The following is a 19421-nucleotide window of genomic DNA, read 5'->3' as shown; positions in this document are numbered from 1 at the left end:
AGTAACAAATACAAAGACAAAACATCCCGTTCTTAAACTTGATGCTGCTCTCTTAAGGGGAATTTAATAACACAACAGGATGGATCCTCGCAGCTCCGCTCCAACAACAGAACTCATAATACAGCCAGAATGTGCAAACACTGTGTAGTTTGCATTGTTCTCCAAAATCCACAGTCATATTCAAAAACTTGCCCTGGCCTGCATTCCCACGCAGCACAAAAGGGGAACATGTGCAACCGTTTCCAGCTGTGTGGATCTGGCTCATCATGTTGAAACTGAGCCTCCAGGTGATTAAACCAGCTCTTAAAAGGTTTTCACTTGCCACACTAATCAGAAAAAAGCTTCAGGAAGAGTGTTTGTGAATAAAAAGCAGAATTCACTCAAAATGTCTTGGAACATTCATATGTAGTCACATTCTTCACTGGAAGCAGGGTTTTTTTTGTTTTTTTGCTGTATCTTCATGGTGCTATGAAGTAAAAGTAATCAGACCCCTTGACATTTTTCACACTTTGTCACATTGCAAACAAAAGCTACAACGTATTTACATACAGCTTCAGATTTTTTGGTCATAGGCAAACATAAAGTAGTAAATTATACATCTTCTTTTCATTCTTTGCTAATTTAAATCTGAAAAGTGTGATGTGCATTTGTGAGGATTTTCTTAAACTGCAGGTCCTCTACGGTGCGGCTTTACCAGCTTTGTACATCTAGAAACTATGGTTTATGGTGTTGGGTTTTTGTATAATACCTTAAAGTAAGTCGGACTGGGTGGATGACCTTTGTGAAGATTTTTTTGGGATGCTAGTTTTAGTTCTGGGCCAGATCAACGTGTTTTTATGCACAGGTGCATCATCTGTTTTGGCTCTGCCTGTATGTTCTGAGTGTCCTGTTTGAATGTTTGTCCTAGTCTCAAGATTGATTCAGTGTCTAGCATATTTTCACCCAACCCTGCCGTGTATTTAGCTGCATCTATCATCATATTAACTCAGAGCTGCTGCCCTGTTCCTGCTAATGGAAAGCCTCACCACAGTATGATGCTGCCACCAAGTTTCATGCCATAGACTGTGTTCTGTACGACGGTCGGTGTTAGATTTCTTGCACACATGGCATTTCCATATAGAGTAAAAGTTACATTCTAGTGTCGTCTGAGCAGAGCCCTTCTTCTTCTTCATGCCTTTTCTATGTTTCCTAAATGGTGTCATTCTTTTCTTTCAACCATTGCTTTCTTCCTCCCATGTCCCCTTAAGGCCAGATTTGTGTAGTGCATCCCTAATTGTTGTGTGTGCTGACTCTGCGGCTCCTCTAGTTACTATGCATGGGCCTCTTGGCTGTTTCTGGTATTGCTGTTTTTGGGTAGCCTGTGACCCAAGCAGCCCAACATGCCTCTGTAACATTAAGATGTTCAGGGTTTGGGACATGTTCTGTTTTTGTAATCTAATTTTGCTTTAAATTTCCCCACAATTCTGTCCCCATCCTACTTGATGTGTTGCATGGTGTTCTTAGTCTTGAATGTTCACTAATGTACATCATCAATATCTACTGAGATTGTATTGCACTCAGGTAGATCACTACCTATTTGTAAAATTACAAAAAAAGGCCATAATAAAAATCAAAACTGAATCAGTGAAACTTCTCTTCCATTATGACAAAATTACTGCAAACTTTCAGAAGATGCCATCTTGTGCGTTGTGCGCACCTTAAAATACAGCATTTATAATAACGATGAGTTATTTACTCCCATGTAGAACAACATGGACCGGTATTCTACAAAATGCATGCATGATACCTCGTTTAAATATGGGTGAACTGCATCAAAGTCGAGAGACAAGGCTTCCTTGGTAGAGCTATTCTAGGAGCGTAGCTGGTTTCAGATTCACAAGCAAACTCAGGTTTGCAAACATTTTGCACCCGCAAACATGCTCTGTGCATGTACCCCTGTCTATTTTAGTCTGCATCAAACTGATAACACCCCTGAGATTCTCACTGGTTTGTGTGCAGGCACTACCCTGCAGCATGCCCATTCACGTGAGCTTCACCTCCTTAGGGGAAGTCAATATAGGGTTTCTACACCATGGCAGAGCAGTTGTAGTGAATTGTTCTTTCTCCTTTGGTTGTTGCTGTTTTTTCTTCAAGGATTTTCTCGACAACCTTCTAACTTTTCTCTTACTATGTCCAGTGTTGATGCACAATGTCTTCACTGCGAAAAAAAAAAAACTAAAACAAAAACATCAAGACTTTTTTTTTTTTTGGTTTTCTGAGGAAAATTAGAGCAGAGCGTAACATCTGGCTCTGGGACAGGATGAAGTTTTTTGTGGTGTCAGGACTGTCGTCATCAAGGCGCGTGCGGTTGAAGAGTTTGCAGAAGTCGATCAGTTGATTAACGAGGCAACTCTCCTGGTTTAAAGTGTTTCGGAGGAAAAGGAAATACAGTTACCGCTCAGTGATGTTTGTGTGAGAGGGTACGGCGATGCCAGCCGCAGATTAGTCAACTTGTGGTAACAAGCTTTCAGAAGCTTCAAAAGCAGCTACATTTGGAATGAAGGTAGATGTTCTCAGAAGTGTTTTTCACACAATTCCTTTATCTTATGTTGTTTTAGTGGTCCATGATCAAAACTTGCTTGTGAAGTTGTTTTTCTTTTTTTTTTTTCCTCTTTGTGTTGCACATAACATCCTAACAAACAAAGCATTTCGCTGATAAAAAAAAAAGGTAAGATTTAAGGAGCTGAGATTCAACATAATGCCACTGGAAATTAAGCAATTAGTCACACTGCTAATTTACTAGTTTACTCCCTGTTCTTCAAATGAAGAACAGGGAGTAAAGTATCACAGTTACATCTGCACGCAGCACATCGGGTGAACTTTACCTCGCAAACATATTTATACCTCGTGAACATTTTGCCTCGTTACAGCCACAAATTTTAGCATTCCATTAAAATGTTACGTGGCGCTTTTGTGGAAACGCGGAATAACGTGATCAGGTAGTCTGAATGCAAAACAATGCAAAACGGAAGACTAACACTGTACCACGGTGGTGGCGGTATTGTGCTGTGGGGATTCTTTGTCCTTTGATTGTGTGTGTGTGGTGCAGAACTAAACATGCGTCTGTGCTATAAATAATCTGCCGTGGCTTGCATTGCACTCAAGAGGGGCATTGGCAAGGAACCTGAAAGGAGCAGATTAGAACTAAACATTGGGTAAGTCTGGAAGAAAACTTGTTAGAGGCAGAGAAAGACTTGAGACCGGAGCGGAGGTTCACCTTGATGTACAACAGCAACCCTAAATATACAGTTAGTGCTCCACTCAAAAGGTTTGAAAATCAAATTCCAGACATAAATCCAATCGAGAATCCTTACACTGATGTTCAGAGATACTCTCCACCCTATTTGCCTGAGCGAAAGCGTCAACTCCTAGATATGCACAGTAGACAGAGGCATTCCCTGGAATTCCAGTAAAATTTGGTAAATGAATTTAAAGCACTTTTTTCTTTTTCAGATGTTTATCCGGAAAAAGATGTTCCATTAACTCCGCATTTATGTACTTACCTAGTGTTTCCTCTGTTGCACAGAATCGAAGTAAAACACATTATGTTTGTGTTCATAAAGAGAAGATGTGGAAATGCTTAAGGAGCATGATTGTGTTTGTATACATTAGAGAAACCAGCTCATTAACACACTGAAGAAAACACATCAGCCCTAACCTTGTGCAACACGGCACGGGGGATGTTTCGACAGCGCTGATGGATGTTGTTTTGGAGCTATTGTTCCACAGGTCAGTGCGGAGGTCCAGCTTCTCTTGTGATCCTGTTAAGTTGTGAAAAAGAACAGCAATGAGATAGAGCACCTTTGTGCCCCGAGCTGGATTTGTTTCAGGCATTCTCTGAGGGTTTCAAACGAGACCATTCAAAGCTTGGGGTCTCTGAAAGGCTGCCTACTTTACGCCTCCTCCTTAACCTTGAACAGTGCAGAACTACACGGGTTTGGAGCATGCTTGACCACTGAGCTGAGCATTGAGCCGCATGATGTGTGAATTATTCCTTAATACAACTATATTTTGATTCTGCGGTTGTAATATCTGAAAATTGGGTAATAAAGAAAAACTTGGCACCACACAAAGTCCACATATTGACCTTTGCAAGCAGATAATGCTTGTTCAGCTCTGATGTAAACAATGCAAAAAGAGAGTAAGCAGACAACTACCACAGAGAACGTGTTAGACATTCGTCTAGACTGTAGGCAAGATCCTTCCCGTCATTGTTAGTTGGCATTGAGGGGTTGCAAAACAGGAAATAATTGCTGCGTAAAAAACACACACACACAGCAATGAAAATTAGAAAGTAAAACATGCGTAGAGCAGAAAAGTGTGCCGACACAAATGAGATTATAATAAACGACCTCCAGTAATTTGTTTAAACAAAGCATCAGCAACTGGCAATATCTTGTTTCACCACAGCAAGGTGTGATTCTTATTCTCATCAGAGCTGAGCACATTGTTCAAGTTGTCTTATTTTATTGTCAAACACCTTCGTGTATATAGACGATCTAACTACTGTAAATAGCGATTTTCTCCATTCAGAAATCAAATGTTGTCCTCAGCAGTCTGTTGCGCCATCTCGTGGTTTCCCGGATGATTTTCTTCTCTTTTGCTTTTTACTCTTGCCATAACATATCAGTTTTCTGCTTACTTGTTTCTGAAATTTTTCATTTGATTAAGTTTTGTTGTAGTTGAATTAATCTTTGGTTTTCATTTGTTTATTTATTGTATTTTTATTTAGTCCAGTCAAAACCCATATATCGTCATTGGGACAGTGGGGCAATGAAATACATTTAAAAATTAAAAATAAATAAATAATATTTTCTTAAGTTCAAAGCATAAAAAGGGAGCAAAACTGAGGATCGGTTAAACTCGTGTCCTCTCGGTTCCTCTTGGTAATCACGTGATTCTACGTCACAGCTGTCCCTGGCTGTTTCGTGTTGCAGGTGTCATTAAAACAGTTCCCTCTTTTTGAAATATTGTTTTCTTGAATAAACAAGCAGTCATGGAGATCGGAACTGAAATAAGCAAGAAAATAAGAGTGAGTAGCTGTGGATGTTGTGTTTGAACAGTCCGCCATGTTTATAAAAATAATACCGAGCCGCTGCTAGCTCTTTAGCTTGTTAGCTTCAACGTGTCTAGAAATCAGTTTTTTGTGCGCAGGGTTGGCTATGTGGCCCTCTGTTTGCAATTCAGTTTAGTATTTTTGACTTGTTTCATTTCCTTTGCTTGTTTTGTAAATCTCTGACTATTTTTCTAAAGTTTTACCATTTGAAAATGGAATCAGGGTAGCTAATATGCTATCCATACCGTACGTCGCTAATGCTATTTGATCTGTCGGTTTGTTGTCTTTCAGGCTGCTATAAAAAGCAAGCTCCAGGAGCTCGGTGCTTATATTGGTAAGCTCATAAAACTAGCGAAATGCATGGGACACACGCTGCTGAAATTTTTAACATTTCTTTAATGTTTATTTTTCTCCTGCAGACGAAGAGCTTCCTGACTACATCATGGTGATGGTGGCAAACAAGAAAACCTCCCAGCAGATGACTGAAGATCTCTCCCTGTTCCTGGGAAACAACACAATTAAGTTTACCACTTGGTATGATCAAAGTGAAGTTCTTGCTTTCTGAGTTCACTCCGTGTTTCTTTCTATCATAACATTAAATGACCTTCTCTAGGCTGCATGGTGTGCTGGAGAAACTACGATCGGTCGCCGGAGGTGAGAAACTTCTGCTGAAGCAGTTGTTTTTTTTCTGTACTTTGCCAACCATGATCTGATGTTTCATCGCTTGTCTGATTTTGTTATTGTTGTTTTTTAGAGCCACCATCATCTCTAAGGCATCTGCAGTCTGACTCTGTTACCGTGTACGGGAAGCCGTGTATTGATGAAAATGGCAGAGCAGAAGACTTGAAGCTGCTGGCAGTGTCCAGCTCGCGGACCGATAGGATGGAAGCGCCTGTGTCTAGTTCTGCTTATGACAGCAGGTACCTGGAATGCTTTGATATACATAGTTTGTCTACAAATAGTTTTTTCCAAGTAATATAATACTGATGCTTGTTTCTTATCAGGAAAGGGATGCTGGGGAAAGGTTTCTCACGACATACCTCGACTATTAAGCCTCACACCGAGCCGCTCCCCTCGGAAGCCGTCATCGATATCAAGCCTGAGATGGACGACGATCTAATTGCGGAGGAACCTGTGGAAATGGGAAGCGGTCGCACCCGCGGTGCTGGTCGGCCGACCCTTGAGATCTACAGACCCGGTCAGAGCAAGTTTACGTCTATGAGCTCTCTGGAGATGTGTCGGCCCCCCGAGGGATCCTCGAGCATGAGGCAGCAGGACGGCAGAAGCGGCAAAGCATCCAGAACCGGGCTGAGCAAGGTACAGGGAGGTGTTTTTTTTTATTATTATGATGCTTTTCAAAAGAGGATTAAATTCTTTATGTTTTGCTTCAAATGTGTTAGGATTTCTTGCTTATTTTTGATTTCTTCAGATTATTTCAATATTTTAATAGGTTTTAGCTTTTAAGTTCTTTTTTTTTGGTAATGTTTGACCCATTTTTCGTGTTTCTTCCAATTAAATATCTGAAATTCCCAAGATGGTTGGAATCGACTTCTTGATTTACCACAACGAGTCTTGTGTTGAACATTTTAGACAAAATAGTCTTTTTTTTAACCACTGAACCTGTTGATCAGGGGACTGATTCTGGTCCTTAAGGACCACTGTTCCAATTAATCATTGCTGGACCAAATTTGAAGGAAAAAAAAAAGTCCAAATTTGGATTTTTCCTTCTATTGCGGTACGTTACGTTTACGATGCACGTCATTTTAAGTTGTCTCGATTAAAAACCTCCGAAAAATACTGGTTCAACCTCATGATATTGTGCCATTTGCACCAAATTGTACTTTTCTTAGACCCAACTAAGAAAAGTTGGGTCCGACAACAATAAATGACCCAGTTCTCACATTTAAGTTCTTGATTTTTATATTTATCATAAAATAACTGTAAAGAAATCAGTGATGACACCTTCATTTCTTTCTTTTGTTTTGCCTGTGATGTTCAGCTGCTGGACGGATGTGTCTGATCAGCACCTAGTCGTGTTCTTAGTAATGCCGATGCTCCTCCTTTGTACAGCAAGAAGAGATGTCCCGAAAGAGAAAAGCTCCCGTGGCAAGTTCTATTGTTCGAGTGAACCAAGCCGATGATGAGGACAGCGACGATGCAGAAGACGACGACGATGACGCGGGTTTCGGCAGCCGAAGCCTCTCCAGCAGAGTCTCCCTTCCCTCCAAACCAGAACGAAAGTCAGTCTTGCTATCTCTGAATGTCATTTAAAAATATTTCTCTCTTTATTTTAGGATGGAAAAAACACAACTAAGCATTATGTTTTGTTAAATCTTCTAAAAATGTCCCAGCGTGTGTGTGTTTGTGTGTGTGTGAAGCTTCAGTCATCTGCATTCTTTCCTGGATTGTAACTTTTTTTTTTCTGGTGGGTGTTTAAACTGTTTCAGACCGACTCTCCCACCAGCCAAGCAAGCCAACAGGAATCTGATACTGAAGGCCATCTCTGAGGCTCAGGACTCGATCACCAAAACTACGTCCTATCCCCCGAGTACGTTCCCGTCAGCCACGCGTCGACAAAGGAAACGCACCGTACCAGCATTCCATTATCATTAGCTGTACAAACTAGTAACTAATTATTTGAAACATTGTTTAGAAAGTTTGGGGCTTCCTGCAGTCTAAATCTTTCTTACTTCAAAGCAGCAATTTCAAATCTAATCTCTGCTCTGCTACCCGAACCTCCCCACCCCCCGCCCGCAGTCCCGCAGAGACAGACTGTTCCTGTGGCGCCCCGTACGCGCTTGGCCAGCAGCGAAGAGATGACCGCAGCCCTCCAACTGATGCAAAACCTGCACAGCCTGGCGCCGAGGGCGGAGGCATACGCCGCCGCCAACCAGCCCGCCTCCAGAACAACAAGTACGCAGGAACCCAACAGCTGCTCATCCGTGTCATTGACTTAAGTGATTTATTTCTGTTGTTTCGTTCTTCTAATTCCAGCGAGATCATTAGCGTCGCGTCTTCAGCTGGACGGCAGCGACGCAAGACAGCAGCGTGAATATGGTAGGTGATGCTTGATTTGTTTAAGCTGTTGGAGAAGACCTATGTTCAACTCTTTTGTCTACAACTTTCAGACCAAGTTCTGTGGATGAAAATATACTAACTTACAAAGAATTATTTATTTCAAAATCCTGATTTTAGCGGACGTCTAAGAAATAAAACATGATTCAAAATACAAAATTTCTAAAAAAAAAAGTTTTCTTTTTGTATTAAATAAAGTGGGAACAATGGATAAAATGTAAAACCCACCCACAAAGTTTTATTTCCATGTGGGGTTTTTTTTGTTTGTTTTTTAACCAGGCGCCGAAGCCCCTGCTGGCTGTGAGCCGAAGAGCTCCGATACGCGCTCCTTCATAATGAGTCGGCCGGTCATAGAGGAAGCGTCTGCCCGAAGTCAGCAACAAGTCCAGCCGCCAGCTTTGCCCCGCACCGTCCAGGCCAGGTATGCACAGAGCACGAGCTCATTACGAGATGAAAAAGTTCAAGAATTGTGAATATTTCTTTTTTTTTACGAGGCATTAAATGTTTCTGTTTGGTTAACGTGTATGTTTTGCCTGTCTCTGGTGACTCCGCTTACTTTCTGTGGTCACGCTTACAGAGAGGGCGTTGACACCTCGAGTCCAAAGTTCATCGTGACATTAGACGGAGTACCGAGCCCGCTGGGCAACCTTACGGACGGAGACATGGAGCTGGACGACGTGAGGCCGCTCTCAAAGGCTACAGAGGCAGCGGGCCACGTCTACAGAGAGCCTAAAGTCAGCGTCATGGACAGGTTGCAGGGAGTGGTCGTCTCATCAGAAGGTGTGGAAAGGGGCTGGGGGTCTCTGCAGTTGTTTTATTTATTGCTCTCGTGGATAAAAACCTGATTGACACACGTAACACTTTCTTTACTTCGTTCATTTACAGATGGGAGGATGGACGTGGACGTGGCAGACGAAGACAACGTTCCAGTGAAGAAGCAGAAAGTTATGGAGCGCTGCAAGTTCTGGCCCGTCTGCAAAAGTGGAGATGAGTGTGTGTACCATCACCCGACGGCGCAGTGCAAGTGAGTGGCTTTAATAGAAAAAAGTTACATTACAAAGGCATTGAAGGTATATTGACGGCTGATTGACTGCTGTTTTTTTGGGGGGTTTTTTGTTGTTTTTTTCAGGACTTTTCCAAATTGCAAGTTTGGAGATAAATGCCTGTTTGTGCATCCTAACTGTAAATATGACGCTCGCTGCACGAAGCCAGACTGTCCCTTCACTCACGTCAGCCGCAGAGGCACTGCTGCTCCTCCACTCAGACCAGGTACGTCAAACAAATAACACCTATAACTTAGATATGACATTTTTTTGTTTGAACATGTAATAGCCAGTGAGATTCCAAGGTGATCTGATATTAAGAAGAATAAAAGCCGCAGCTGTAGCTGCATAAGTATTAAAACATGTGCTTTTTATTGCCGTAACAACTTCTTGTTACTTATTGTTTGTAACTTGTTTTTACAGTTGTGCAGCAAAGTTCGAGTGCGACTGTGTGTCGCTTCTTCCCAGAGTGCAAGAAGGTGGATTGTACGTTTTATCATCCAAAGGTAGCAGCTCAGCATAGAGGCCATTAACCAACTTTTTTTTTTTTTTGCGTTCAAACTGAGCAGCACTGACTTGTTTTTCTGTTCCGCTGCAGCCCTGTCGCTTTGCGACTCAGTGCAAACGAGCGGGATGCACTTTCTACCATCCAACTACAGCTGTGCCTCCGAGACATGCCCTGAAGTGGACGAAAGACAGAGCAGGTGAACCGCAGTGGAACGTCTCAAAAATATTTTCTTGCATAAATTAGAATCTTTTTAGCCTTTGACAAACTGATTCTCCTCAACCAAACTAATGAGATTAATCTCATTTTGCAAATATCTCGTTTTCACCTGAAACAGTTACGCCCGTCTTGATAAGTTTAATTAACGTTGCCATGTCGATAATTATTGTGGAGTTGATTTTATGTAAATTTGCTGCATGCACTAAAAATATATGTTTTTTCTTTTCCAGCTAATTAAGCCCAGAGAGTCTGATGGTCAACTATCAAGCTGTGGAAGATGATGTTCTTTTTCTTGTGTTTCTGGAGCCTCATTAGTAAATGTAACCGTTAATTATGTTCTTTATTATATTGTTTTGACTGATTTTTATGAAATTTTTTTGTAAGATGAAAAGCGAGTTTCTGCACACGTGCTCCAGATATTAAAGACTCAACAATGTTTCTATTTATTTCCTGTTGTCATTTCTTGTTGTTTTTTTAACATGCAGCTTTGTAGACTCAATATGAACCCTTTTATGAATCAAGTGAGGAAAAAGACTTCCTTTTATAGATTTCGATCTTTTCCTGAGAACAAGATTATTTACATCAGCTGCTGACATGATATCAAAGTATAACAGTGCAGGGCTCTTATTTGCTCTTCTGCTGAAACCAGTCAAATATGACTGTTTTTAAATACTTAAAACTCCACAGCACAGATTCTGTGAAATTATAGTTTTACTAATCTAAAAAAAACAAACACGAAAAAACTACAGTTCAGAGTCAGTTTTAAGTTTCTGCATCTAGATGTCAGAATAAATGGAATGATTATTTCACTGACAAAAACATGTCGGCAACAACGTTGGTTTCTCAAGTCATCTTTTAGCAGCTTCTAAAAACCATAGCTGGGGGACTAACGGTGACATGATAAAAGGTATAAAGTATGCCAATTAATTTAAAAAGGAGAACTTGTTTTATAATTTAACTGACATTCAGATCACAACTTAAAATTATGATTTAAACATAAAAAATTACACTGTTTTTAAAATATATATACATTTACATTTTTCCATTAGATATCTTTTTAATGTAAAAACTGTTTTACTGCAACTGTTTTTACTTCCATGTATTAATTTTACATTTTTTCTGTCTCCTGTTTTGTTCTTGCTTATAAGCATTTCTACCAAATCATGCAAAAAGGTGTGAAAAAAAAAATCCACCAATTACCATAAGATCTGGATCCCCGTGTCTAATTTACTTATTTTACTCTTCAAAGATTCAGCAGAATAAATTGGATTGCATTTTTTTTACTGCCAGTTCCTATAAAATGTACAACCAAGAGGGAAAGCATTAATGAGTGCAAAATTTCAGTCTTCCATAAAAAATAAACTTTAAAAAGGGACTTACTTTTTCCATTTTAAAACAGAACTGTAATTTTGATTTACTTGTCTGATCAGCTGCTTGTTGCCGGGTGAGGTGGCTCTCACCTGTAATCCAAGCTACCTGGAGGCTGAGGCTGGAGGATCGCTTGAGCTCAGGAGCTCTGAGCTGCAGTGGGCTATGTTGAGCGGGGGTCCACACTAAGTTCAGTATAGATATGGTGTTCCAGGGGGAGCCTTGGATCACCAGGTCCTCCAAGGAGGGGTGAACCGGCCCAGGTCGGGAACGGAGCAGGTCAAATCCCCCGTACTGCTCAGTAGTGGGATCGCCCCTGTGAATAGATGCTGTAGTTCAGCCTGAGCAAAATGGTGAGACCCAGTTTTTTATACTCAGCAATACACTACTATCACACCAATATCTACAGGTCCTTCTCAAAAAATTGCATATTGTGATAAAGTTCATTATTTTCCATAATGTAATGATAAAAATTAAACTGTCATATATTTTAGATTCATTGCACATCAACTGAAATATGTCAGGTCTTTTATTGTTTTAATACTGATGATTTTGGCATACAGCTCATGAAAACCCAAAATCCCTGTCTCAAAAAATTAGCATATCATGAAAAGGTTCTCTGAACGAGCTGAATCTGAATCAACTGAATCAACAAAGTAACTCTAAACACCTGCAAAAGATTCCTGAGACTTTTAAAAACTCCCAGCCTGGTTCATTACTCAAAACCGCAATCATGGATAAGACTGCTGACTTGACTGCTGTCCAGAAGGCCATCATTGACACCCTCAGTAAGGGTAAGACACAGAAAGACATTTCTGAACGAATAGGCTGTTCCCAGAGTGTTGTATCAAGGCACCTCAGTGGGAAGGAAAAATTGTGGCAGAAAACACTGCACGAGAAGAGGTGACCAGACTCTGAGGAAGATTGTGGAGAAGGACCAATTCCAGACCTTGGGGGACCTGCAGAAGCAGTGGACTGAGTCTGGAGTAGAAACATCCAGAGCCACCGTGCTCAGGCGTGTGCAAGAAATGGGCTACAGGTGCTGCATTCCCGAGGTCAAAGGTCAAGCCACTTTTGAACCAGAAACAGCGTCAGACCTGGGCTACAGAGAAGCAGTACTGGACTGTTGCTCAGTGGTTCAAAGTACTTTTTTCGGATGAAAGCAAATTTTGCATGTCATTCGGAAATCAAGGTTCCAGAGTCTGGAGGAAGACTGGGGAGAAGGAAATGCCAAAATGCCATAAGTTCAGTGTCAAGTACCCACAGTCAGTGATGGTCTGGGGAGCCATGTCAGCTGCTGGTGTTGGTCCACTGTGTTTTATCAAGGGCAGGGTCAATGCAGCAGCTATCAGGAGATTTTGGAGCACTTCATGCTTCCATCTGCTTTATGGAGATGAAGATTTAATTTTTCAGCACGACCTGACACCTGCTCACAGAGCCAAAACCACTGGTATTACTGACCATGGTGTTACTGTGCTCAATTTTCCTGCCAACTCTCCTGACCTGAACCCCATAGAGAATCTGTGGGATATTGTGAAGAGAAAGTTGAGAGACGCAAGACCCAACACTCTGGATGAGCTTACAGCCGTCATCGCAGCATCCTGGGCCTCCATAACATCTCAGCAGTGCCACAGGCTGATTGCCTCCATGCCACGCCGCACTGACGGCTGCAAAAGGGTTCCTGACCAAGTATTGAGTGCATAACTGAACATAATTATTTGAAGGTTGGCTTTTTGGTATTAAAACACTTTTTTTTATTGGTCGGATGAAATATGCTAATTTTTTGAGACATGGATTTGGGGTTTTCATGAGCTGTATGCCAAAATCATCAGTAAAACAATAAAAGACCTGAAATATTTCAGTTCGTGTGCAATGAATCTAAAATATATGACAGTTTACTTTTTATCATTACATTATGGAAAATAATGAACTTCATCAGAATATGCAAAATCTTTGAGAAGGACCTGTATATATTTTGGCATCTTAAACCTGTTTTAACACTAATTCTAGCGTCTCGATTCATCAAAATCCTTCAAAAAGCAGCTGGGACTCTTGTCTAACACCGCCTCCTGCTGGAGGACAGCAGATACTACATCATTTTATTAAGTATCACAAAGCTGCAACCCCTGAAACTTTAACTTACTTCTGCTGAAGTCCGACATCTGAATCATCACATCTCTGCTTGCTTGTTGTTTACTGAGTTGACTTTATCAGTTGAACAAACCAGAATGTCTGAAGTTTTTAAGTTGCACCAGCTTGATGTAGTGTCTGCCGCTCTCCAGAAGGAGGCGGTGTTGGACACAAATCTCAGCTGCTTTTTTGGAGGTTTTTGAATGAAACAAGAAGCTGCAATGAGTGTTCAAGCAAGCTGAGTGATGCTAAAAAGTAAATGTCGATGTGACAGTACTTTATTGCTGAGTATAAAAAGACTGGGTCTCACTGTGTTGCTCAGGCTGAACTACAGCATCTATTCACAGGGGCGATCCCACTACTGGGCAGTACGGGGGATTTGGCCTGCTCCATTCCTGACCTGGGCCGGTTCACCCCTCCTTAGAGGACCTGGTGGTCCAGGGCTCCCCCAGGAACACCATATCTATACTGAACTTAGTGTGGACCCCCGCTCAACATAGCCCACTGCAGCTCAGAGCTCCTGAGCTCAAGCAATCCTCCAGCTTCAGCCTCCAGGTAGCTTGGATTACAGGTGAGAGCCACCTCACCCAGCGACAAGCAGTTGATCAGACAAGAAATTGACCTGGAGAGACGAGATGCTAGCAGCAGAAGTAAGAGAGGGACACTGAGTGGCCCAGTAGTGAATATATCCTGTCAGACCTTATCCTTTCAGTTTTTAGAAAAATATGTGGAGTCACTTTGGACGGTTAAATATTCATAATAAAAGCAACACTTTAAATCGAAACTCTGACTCATTAAACTTAATCACATGCAGTAATATATTCCACCACTTGGTGTCTCTCTCCTTCCTCTCATGTTATCTCGTCTCTCCTGGTCAATTTCTTGTCTGATCAGCTGCTTGTCGCCGGGTGAGGTGGCTCTCACCTGTAATCCAAGCTACCTGGAGGCTGAGGCTGGAGGATTGCTTGAGCTCAGGAGCTCTGAGCTGCAGTGGGCTATGTTGAGCGGGGGTCCACACTAAGTTCAGTATAGATATGGTGTTCCTGGGGGAGCCTTGGACCACCAGGTCCTCCAAGGAGGGGTGAACCGGCCCAGGTCGGGAACGGAGCAGGTCAAATCCCCCGTACTGCTCAGTAGTGGGATCGCCCCTGTGAATAGATGCTGTAGTTGAGCCTGAGTGACACGGTGAGACCCAGTCTTTTTATTCTCAGCAATACACTACTGTCACACTAACATTCATATTTTGGTATCTGAAATCTGCTTTAACACTCATTCGAGCTAATTGTTTCAACATAAACTTTCAAAAAGCATATGGGATTCTTGTCCAACACCGCCTCCTTCTGGAAGACATCTCATACTACACCAACCACATGTAACCTCTTAACATCAGCTGGAGAAATCTACAGTATTTTAAATCAAAATGAGGATGATACAAATTTACTCTACCCATTAATAAAAATCAATCCAACCCACTGCCTTGAGAAGTCACCTTATTTAAAAATAGTTTGTTTTATTACAAGCAACCCTAAGTAAACATTTGATTAGCGTTTTCACTTGTAGACATTCTTCAAAATTGTAATTTTAAATAGAGAGCCCATGTATCCCAGCAACTTTAAGACACTGAACAATCATTGGAAGTCAGAGTTGAATACTTTTCATCTTCCGTATAGCAGCTTATATACCGAATCAACAATATCTAAAACTACTTTAGTTTTTTTTTTTTATTATTATTAAGGTAAGTAATAGACACAAAACAGATTAAGTTAAATGTATTTATTAGCAACACAAATTAAAGCTCGTGATCCTCTGGGTGGTACAGTTCACTCATCAGTCGGTAGATATATGATGGCGCGTGTCCTCCAATGTTAGAGATGAACAGTGTGATGAGCTCTGGAGGAACGTAGTCAAACACCGGGCAGTGCACGTTGACCTTAGAGAGGATCTCACCTGAAACGTACACAATCAGCATGTTAACTTCATATTCTACCAAAGATAAACGCTTAACTTGTAAAGTAAATCGATGAGGGTGTACCTTCAGTGAAAGGGAGGACTTCATGTGGGGAGACAAATTTATGGAAAGTGTCCTCCTCGTTTGGGAACTAAGGAGAGAAAATATTTCTTTTATTATTTGTGTTTAAAAGATTGCTTTTATTAGACGTTTGTTAACTAGTGTTTTCCTACCTGAGGCGATAGCTTGAACATGGGGGCACAGACGATAAGAGGCGTCGAGTGATGCTTGGCTGCCAAGGCGAGAGTGTGCGTGCCGTTCACAGCTCTCAAACCGCCGTTGGCTAGAACGGTCTGCGTTCCGATGATGACCTGCCAAACCAGATCGTCAAACAAGTTAAATTGCACCGCCTTAATGTGGAGCGAGTCTTCTGTGAAGATAAATACCTTATTGACCCGGGACATGACCGCAAATATCGCAGCGTCAGCAATCACCGTTGTTTCAATGCCAGCTTTGGATAGGTTGGTGGCCATTTCGTGTCCCTGTTGAAAAGTGAAGGTTTTTCCGTGAACGTTCTTGTAGGTAAACCTTTGCTTTCCGAGCTCTTTTCGATGTACTTCATATACCTGACAGAAGGGGGCGCACTCCGCAACGATGACATGAAACTTGCGTTTACGTGCGGCGTCCCTCAGGAATGCCTCCACCGTGCGGGAGCGCCCGATGGTCATGATGACCTCGTTGGAGTGGATGTGCTCCAGGGCCTGCATGGAGATGTTATCTGTTGTTCCTTCTGCAAAAGAAAAAAAAATAATCTCTTTCAACTTATAGACAAAATATCATATTTTCTCCAGTTTCCTTGTTCCACTTTTCCCACAGTGAAATTCAAGCATTTTCAAGGTAGGTTTTCAAACTTTTACAGCACCACACTTTGGAGATAAAAACAATACATTATCGTATGATTAGAATTTAATAATGTTAATCATTTTTTTGTGGTAGCATTCTACATTCTACAGCAGGGACAAGGTAAGCGATTTCATTTACTTTGTTTAATGTATAAAATATAAGAGGATCAATAAGTTACTGACTTATTAGGAATAGTAGTTATTACATTTAAACAATCCAAATAAATAATGTTAAAGTAAATTACGTTCTAATCAAAATAAATGCTTAAAAACAGTATACAAAGAAAGTCAGAAAAAAATCTATAAAAAATGTTTTTGCTGTGTTTTTTAGTATTTAGCAAATAGAAATAAGTTTGGCAATTCTAACTGAACTGAAACAAAATAAGTTTAGTCTAACTTTAGACAGTGAAAAATATGCATCAATTTTTTTTTTTATTAAGTCTATGAAAATATCTGGTTTCGACTAAATAACGCTTTCCAAATGCAGGTCTTTGATAAAATGTTATATTGCACTTTATTACAAAAGACTGAATATCAAGCACTTTCAAGGACTTGATACAGAAATCAAGCATTTTCCAAATCTTGAAAACACCAAATTGAAATTGGAGCACTTTCAAGGATTCCAAGCACCCACACAAACCCAGATACAAATACAGACCCCTCCACTCTGCTACCACTAAAAAAAAAAGACAACTGCATAAATACGGGTGTTCTGTGAAGGCCGCGGAGATTTTTAGAGAACATCAGTGAGTAACCAGCACTGTGGGCAGTTCAGCTCTGTAAAACCAGCTCCACCATCTTACCCAGCTCAGTGAGAAGCTCGTTGATGGCCTCAATGACATTTGCTTTGAGGGGAGCAAAGTGCTGCCTGAAGTTCTCCTCGCAGAGTCCTCCAGAGGTCAGCAGCTTGTGGAGGGACTCCTGCTGGTCTGCCTCTTCGCTGCTTCCTCGAGACCTGAGGGGGAAAACCTCAACAGCTTGACATCAGGTCAATTTTTTAACAGTTTTATTTTGGCGACTCTAGGGTGCCAAGCATATTTTTGAAGGTGAACCTTTCTGCTAAAGTAGCATGTGGACGTCCGATTCAAACACTTTCATTACACTCTGCAGAATGAACATTGAGGAACAGTGCATCCATAAAAGGAAACACAAAGACAAAGTAGAGGCAAATCTACATGAGGTAAGTGCAGACTTAGCCAAGCAAAAAATTTGTTATTAGATTGTTACAAATATTTAATTAAAAAAAAAAAAGTTGAGGCTAACGTGGAAAGTCGTCTTATGATTCAGAATTTTCTACAACTGCATTTTTCAGAAGTCTGTCATATTCTCCTAGGCTTTATCCAACATTGCTTTAGTTATTTATGTGACCAGATTTCAACCCACCATCAGCTCCCATGGCTGCCAAACAAGCGCCAATAATTACAACCTCCACCACATGGATCAACAGCTGCACCCTCTTCATCTTCGTCTCATCTGTCCAAAGGAAATTATTCCAGAAATAGTGGTAGCTTTAGATCCAATCTTGTTGCCATTTTCTCTTTAGAAAGAAGATACTTTTTCCTGGCAAGTTCTATTTATTTGTTTTAGTTTTTTTCCAATTATTGTTTTAATATTTAAACTTTACAGGGTCTGAAATGCAAGTATTGGGGTTTTTGCTAATTCTCTAAGCACTACATTGTCTAAATTTGGAATGACGGTTTTTAATGTGTTAGCAGTTTTCAGTACCCATTTTTTCTCTTTAATCCTACTTAAGCAGTGAGTGGTACTTAGTCTGTCCACAAGCTTTCCATTTTGACTATGACAAAATATTCACTATATTAAATTAAGAATTTGACTAAATATCTAGAAAATCTAGTAGAATGTGATGAACAAACACACATTGTTCATCACAATGAACAATGTGATGAACAATTGTTCATCACATTGTTCATTGTCCGCTGTCCCATAGCTGAAATGGGACAGAGGACATTATGATTACATGAAATTCAAGAGGGGATCCTCTCCGATGTGTTTAGAGGGTAACAGCTTCTACTGGAGGCTTTGTACAGTGTGGTCTTAGAATCATAAAATTCTAAGATTTTATGATTTTCTGATTCATAAAATCTTAGAATTGAGGTTTATTTTTCTTTTGTCATTACTGTACATGGAAAAATACTCATTTCACAGTGATGTGATAAGTTGGGATATTTCATGTGCTACAAACAGCACTGTTTTACTTAATGTCTTTTTGTCTTACGTTCCCAGTGCATGGATTAGGAACTATCTGACTCCGCAGCTGTCTGTCCTCACCTGGCGTACTCCTCTCTGATGATCTTCAGGACCCTCCTGATCATGTTACCCACTGTGGTCTCTGACGGCTGGGCGGCCGTCATTCTCCTCCCTTCTTTCCGTATGATTTCCATCAGATCACCTAAAAGCAGCAATCAACAAAAAAACGTTTTAATATAAGTAGTAGTTGTTACTATATTGTTGCTTTAATTGCACCTCTACCCTAAGTTTCCCCTTTTGGTTTTGTTATTATAACATTGTAGAGAAATTATTACTTATTAGTTTTTTAACTAGTGTCTTTATAAAAATGTAGCAAAAATGTTGCTCAATTTAGTAAACGTACACAAATAAGAAACCATGACGTAACTCGCCCTATTTCAATCATTTCACAGATGTTACAACAGATGTCTGAGATCTTCACAGATAATAACAACCTACACACACACACACACACACATTACAACAACAACAGAACCAATTTCACAGTAATATAGTCCTCTGCATTATTATCATTATTATTATCAGAAATCGTCAAAATAAATCAAGTGAGAAGAACCTGCGCTACTCCACCGAGCCTGGGCTGTAATCTTGCGAAGCAGTGCGGTCGTTTCTCGGGCAGTCTCCGCCGAGCCCCGCAGAGGTCCCGCCCCGCTACCTCCGCGCTTCAGGTCGGACAGAAAGGCTTCAACCCGCTCAGTCAGGTCGGTTTCTTTGTCGGGGCCCGGCATAGTTGTTTTCCAAATCAACGAACCGTCAGAAAAAGAAGACTGCAAGTTTCTACTGTTAATGTTGACCAGGAAGTACTTGTAAAGAACATCCGGTGTTGTAGCATAAAAAGCGCTCCGTCTGGTCTCCCTTTATTATAGCG

At 40.9% G+C, this 19421-nt stretch overlaps 2 protein-coding genes across 2 annotated transcripts; one reads left to right on the top strand and one right to left on the bottom strand.

Moving 5' to 3' along the window:
* The first annotated feature begins 4912 nt into the window (after positions 1 to 4912).
* zc3h14 (zinc finger CCCH-type containing 14) lies at positions 4913 to 10383 on the top strand. The gene is made up of 17 exons (XM_008397884.2): positions 4913 to 5071; positions 5387 to 5429; positions 5515 to 5629; positions 5709 to 5749; positions 5850 to 6015; positions 6100 to 6412; positions 7166 to 7335; positions 7543 to 7643; positions 7853 to 8008; positions 8090 to 8152; positions 8450 to 8591; positions 8748 to 8950; positions 9056 to 9194; positions 9300 to 9439; positions 9637 to 9719; positions 9812 to 9917; positions 10168 to 10383. Exons 1-17 carry the CDS (start codon positions 5036 to 5038, stop codon positions 10173 to 10175), a joined length of 2025 nt encoding a protein of 674 aa, XP_008396106.1. The 5' UTR covers positions 4913 to 5035; the 3' UTR covers positions 10176 to 10383.
* A 4810-nt stretch (positions 10384 to 15193) lies between these two features.
* eif2b2 (eukaryotic translation initiation factor 2B, subunit 2 beta) lies at positions 15194 to 19369 on the bottom strand. The gene is made up of 8 exons (XM_008397882.3): positions 19110 to 19369; positions 18575 to 18695; positions 17089 to 17240; positions 16010 to 16173; positions 15830 to 15925; positions 15617 to 15754; positions 15468 to 15534; positions 15194 to 15382 (listed from the first exon to the last, which is right to left on the bottom strand). Exons 1-8 carry the CDS (start codon positions 19279 to 19281, stop codon positions 15225 to 15227), a joined length of 1068 nt encoding a protein of 355 aa, XP_008396104.1. The 5' UTR covers positions 19282 to 19369; the 3' UTR covers positions 15194 to 15224.
* Between the last annotated feature and the right edge of the window lie 52 nt (positions 19370 to 19421).

The sequence above is a fragment of the Poecilia reticulata genome, chromosome 21, assembly GCF_904066995.2.
Source record: "Poecilia reticulata chromosome 21, P_reticulata-male-v2, whole genome shotgun sequence".
Lineage (NCBI taxonomy): Eukaryota > Metazoa > Chordata > Actinopteri > Cyprinodontiformes > Poeciliidae > Poecilia > Poecilia reticulata.
Note: the sequence above shows the minus strand (reverse complement) of the source record. Positions and strands in the feature narration are given on the sequence as shown.

Bases quoted from the DNA above. Each gene is read 5' to 3' on its own strand.
- zc3h14 (XM_008397884.2), top strand. From the start codon at position 5,036: ATGGAGATCGGAACTGAAATAAGCAAGAAAATAAGA. The intron at 7,336-7,542 runs GTCAGTCTTGCT...AAACTGTTTCAG, and splicing joins CCCTCCAAACCAGAACGAAA to ACCGACTCTCCCACCAGCCA. The intron at 9,720-9,811 runs GTAGCAGCTCAG...GTTCCGCTGCAG, and splicing joins GTACGTTTTATCATCCAAAG to CCCTGTCGCTTTGCGACTCA.
- eif2b2 (XM_008397882.3), bottom strand. From the start codon at position 19,281: ATGCCGGGCCCCGACAAAGAAACCGACCTGACTGAGCGGGTTGAAGCC. The intron at 18,696-19,109 runs GTTCTTCTCACT...TGCTGCTTTTAG, and splicing joins GGCTCGGTGGAGTAGCGCAG to GTGATCTGATGGAAATCATA. The intron at 15,535-15,616 runs GTAGGAAAACAC...TTCTCTCCTTAG, and splicing joins TGTTCAAGCTATCGCCTCAG to TTCCCAAACGAGGAGGACAC.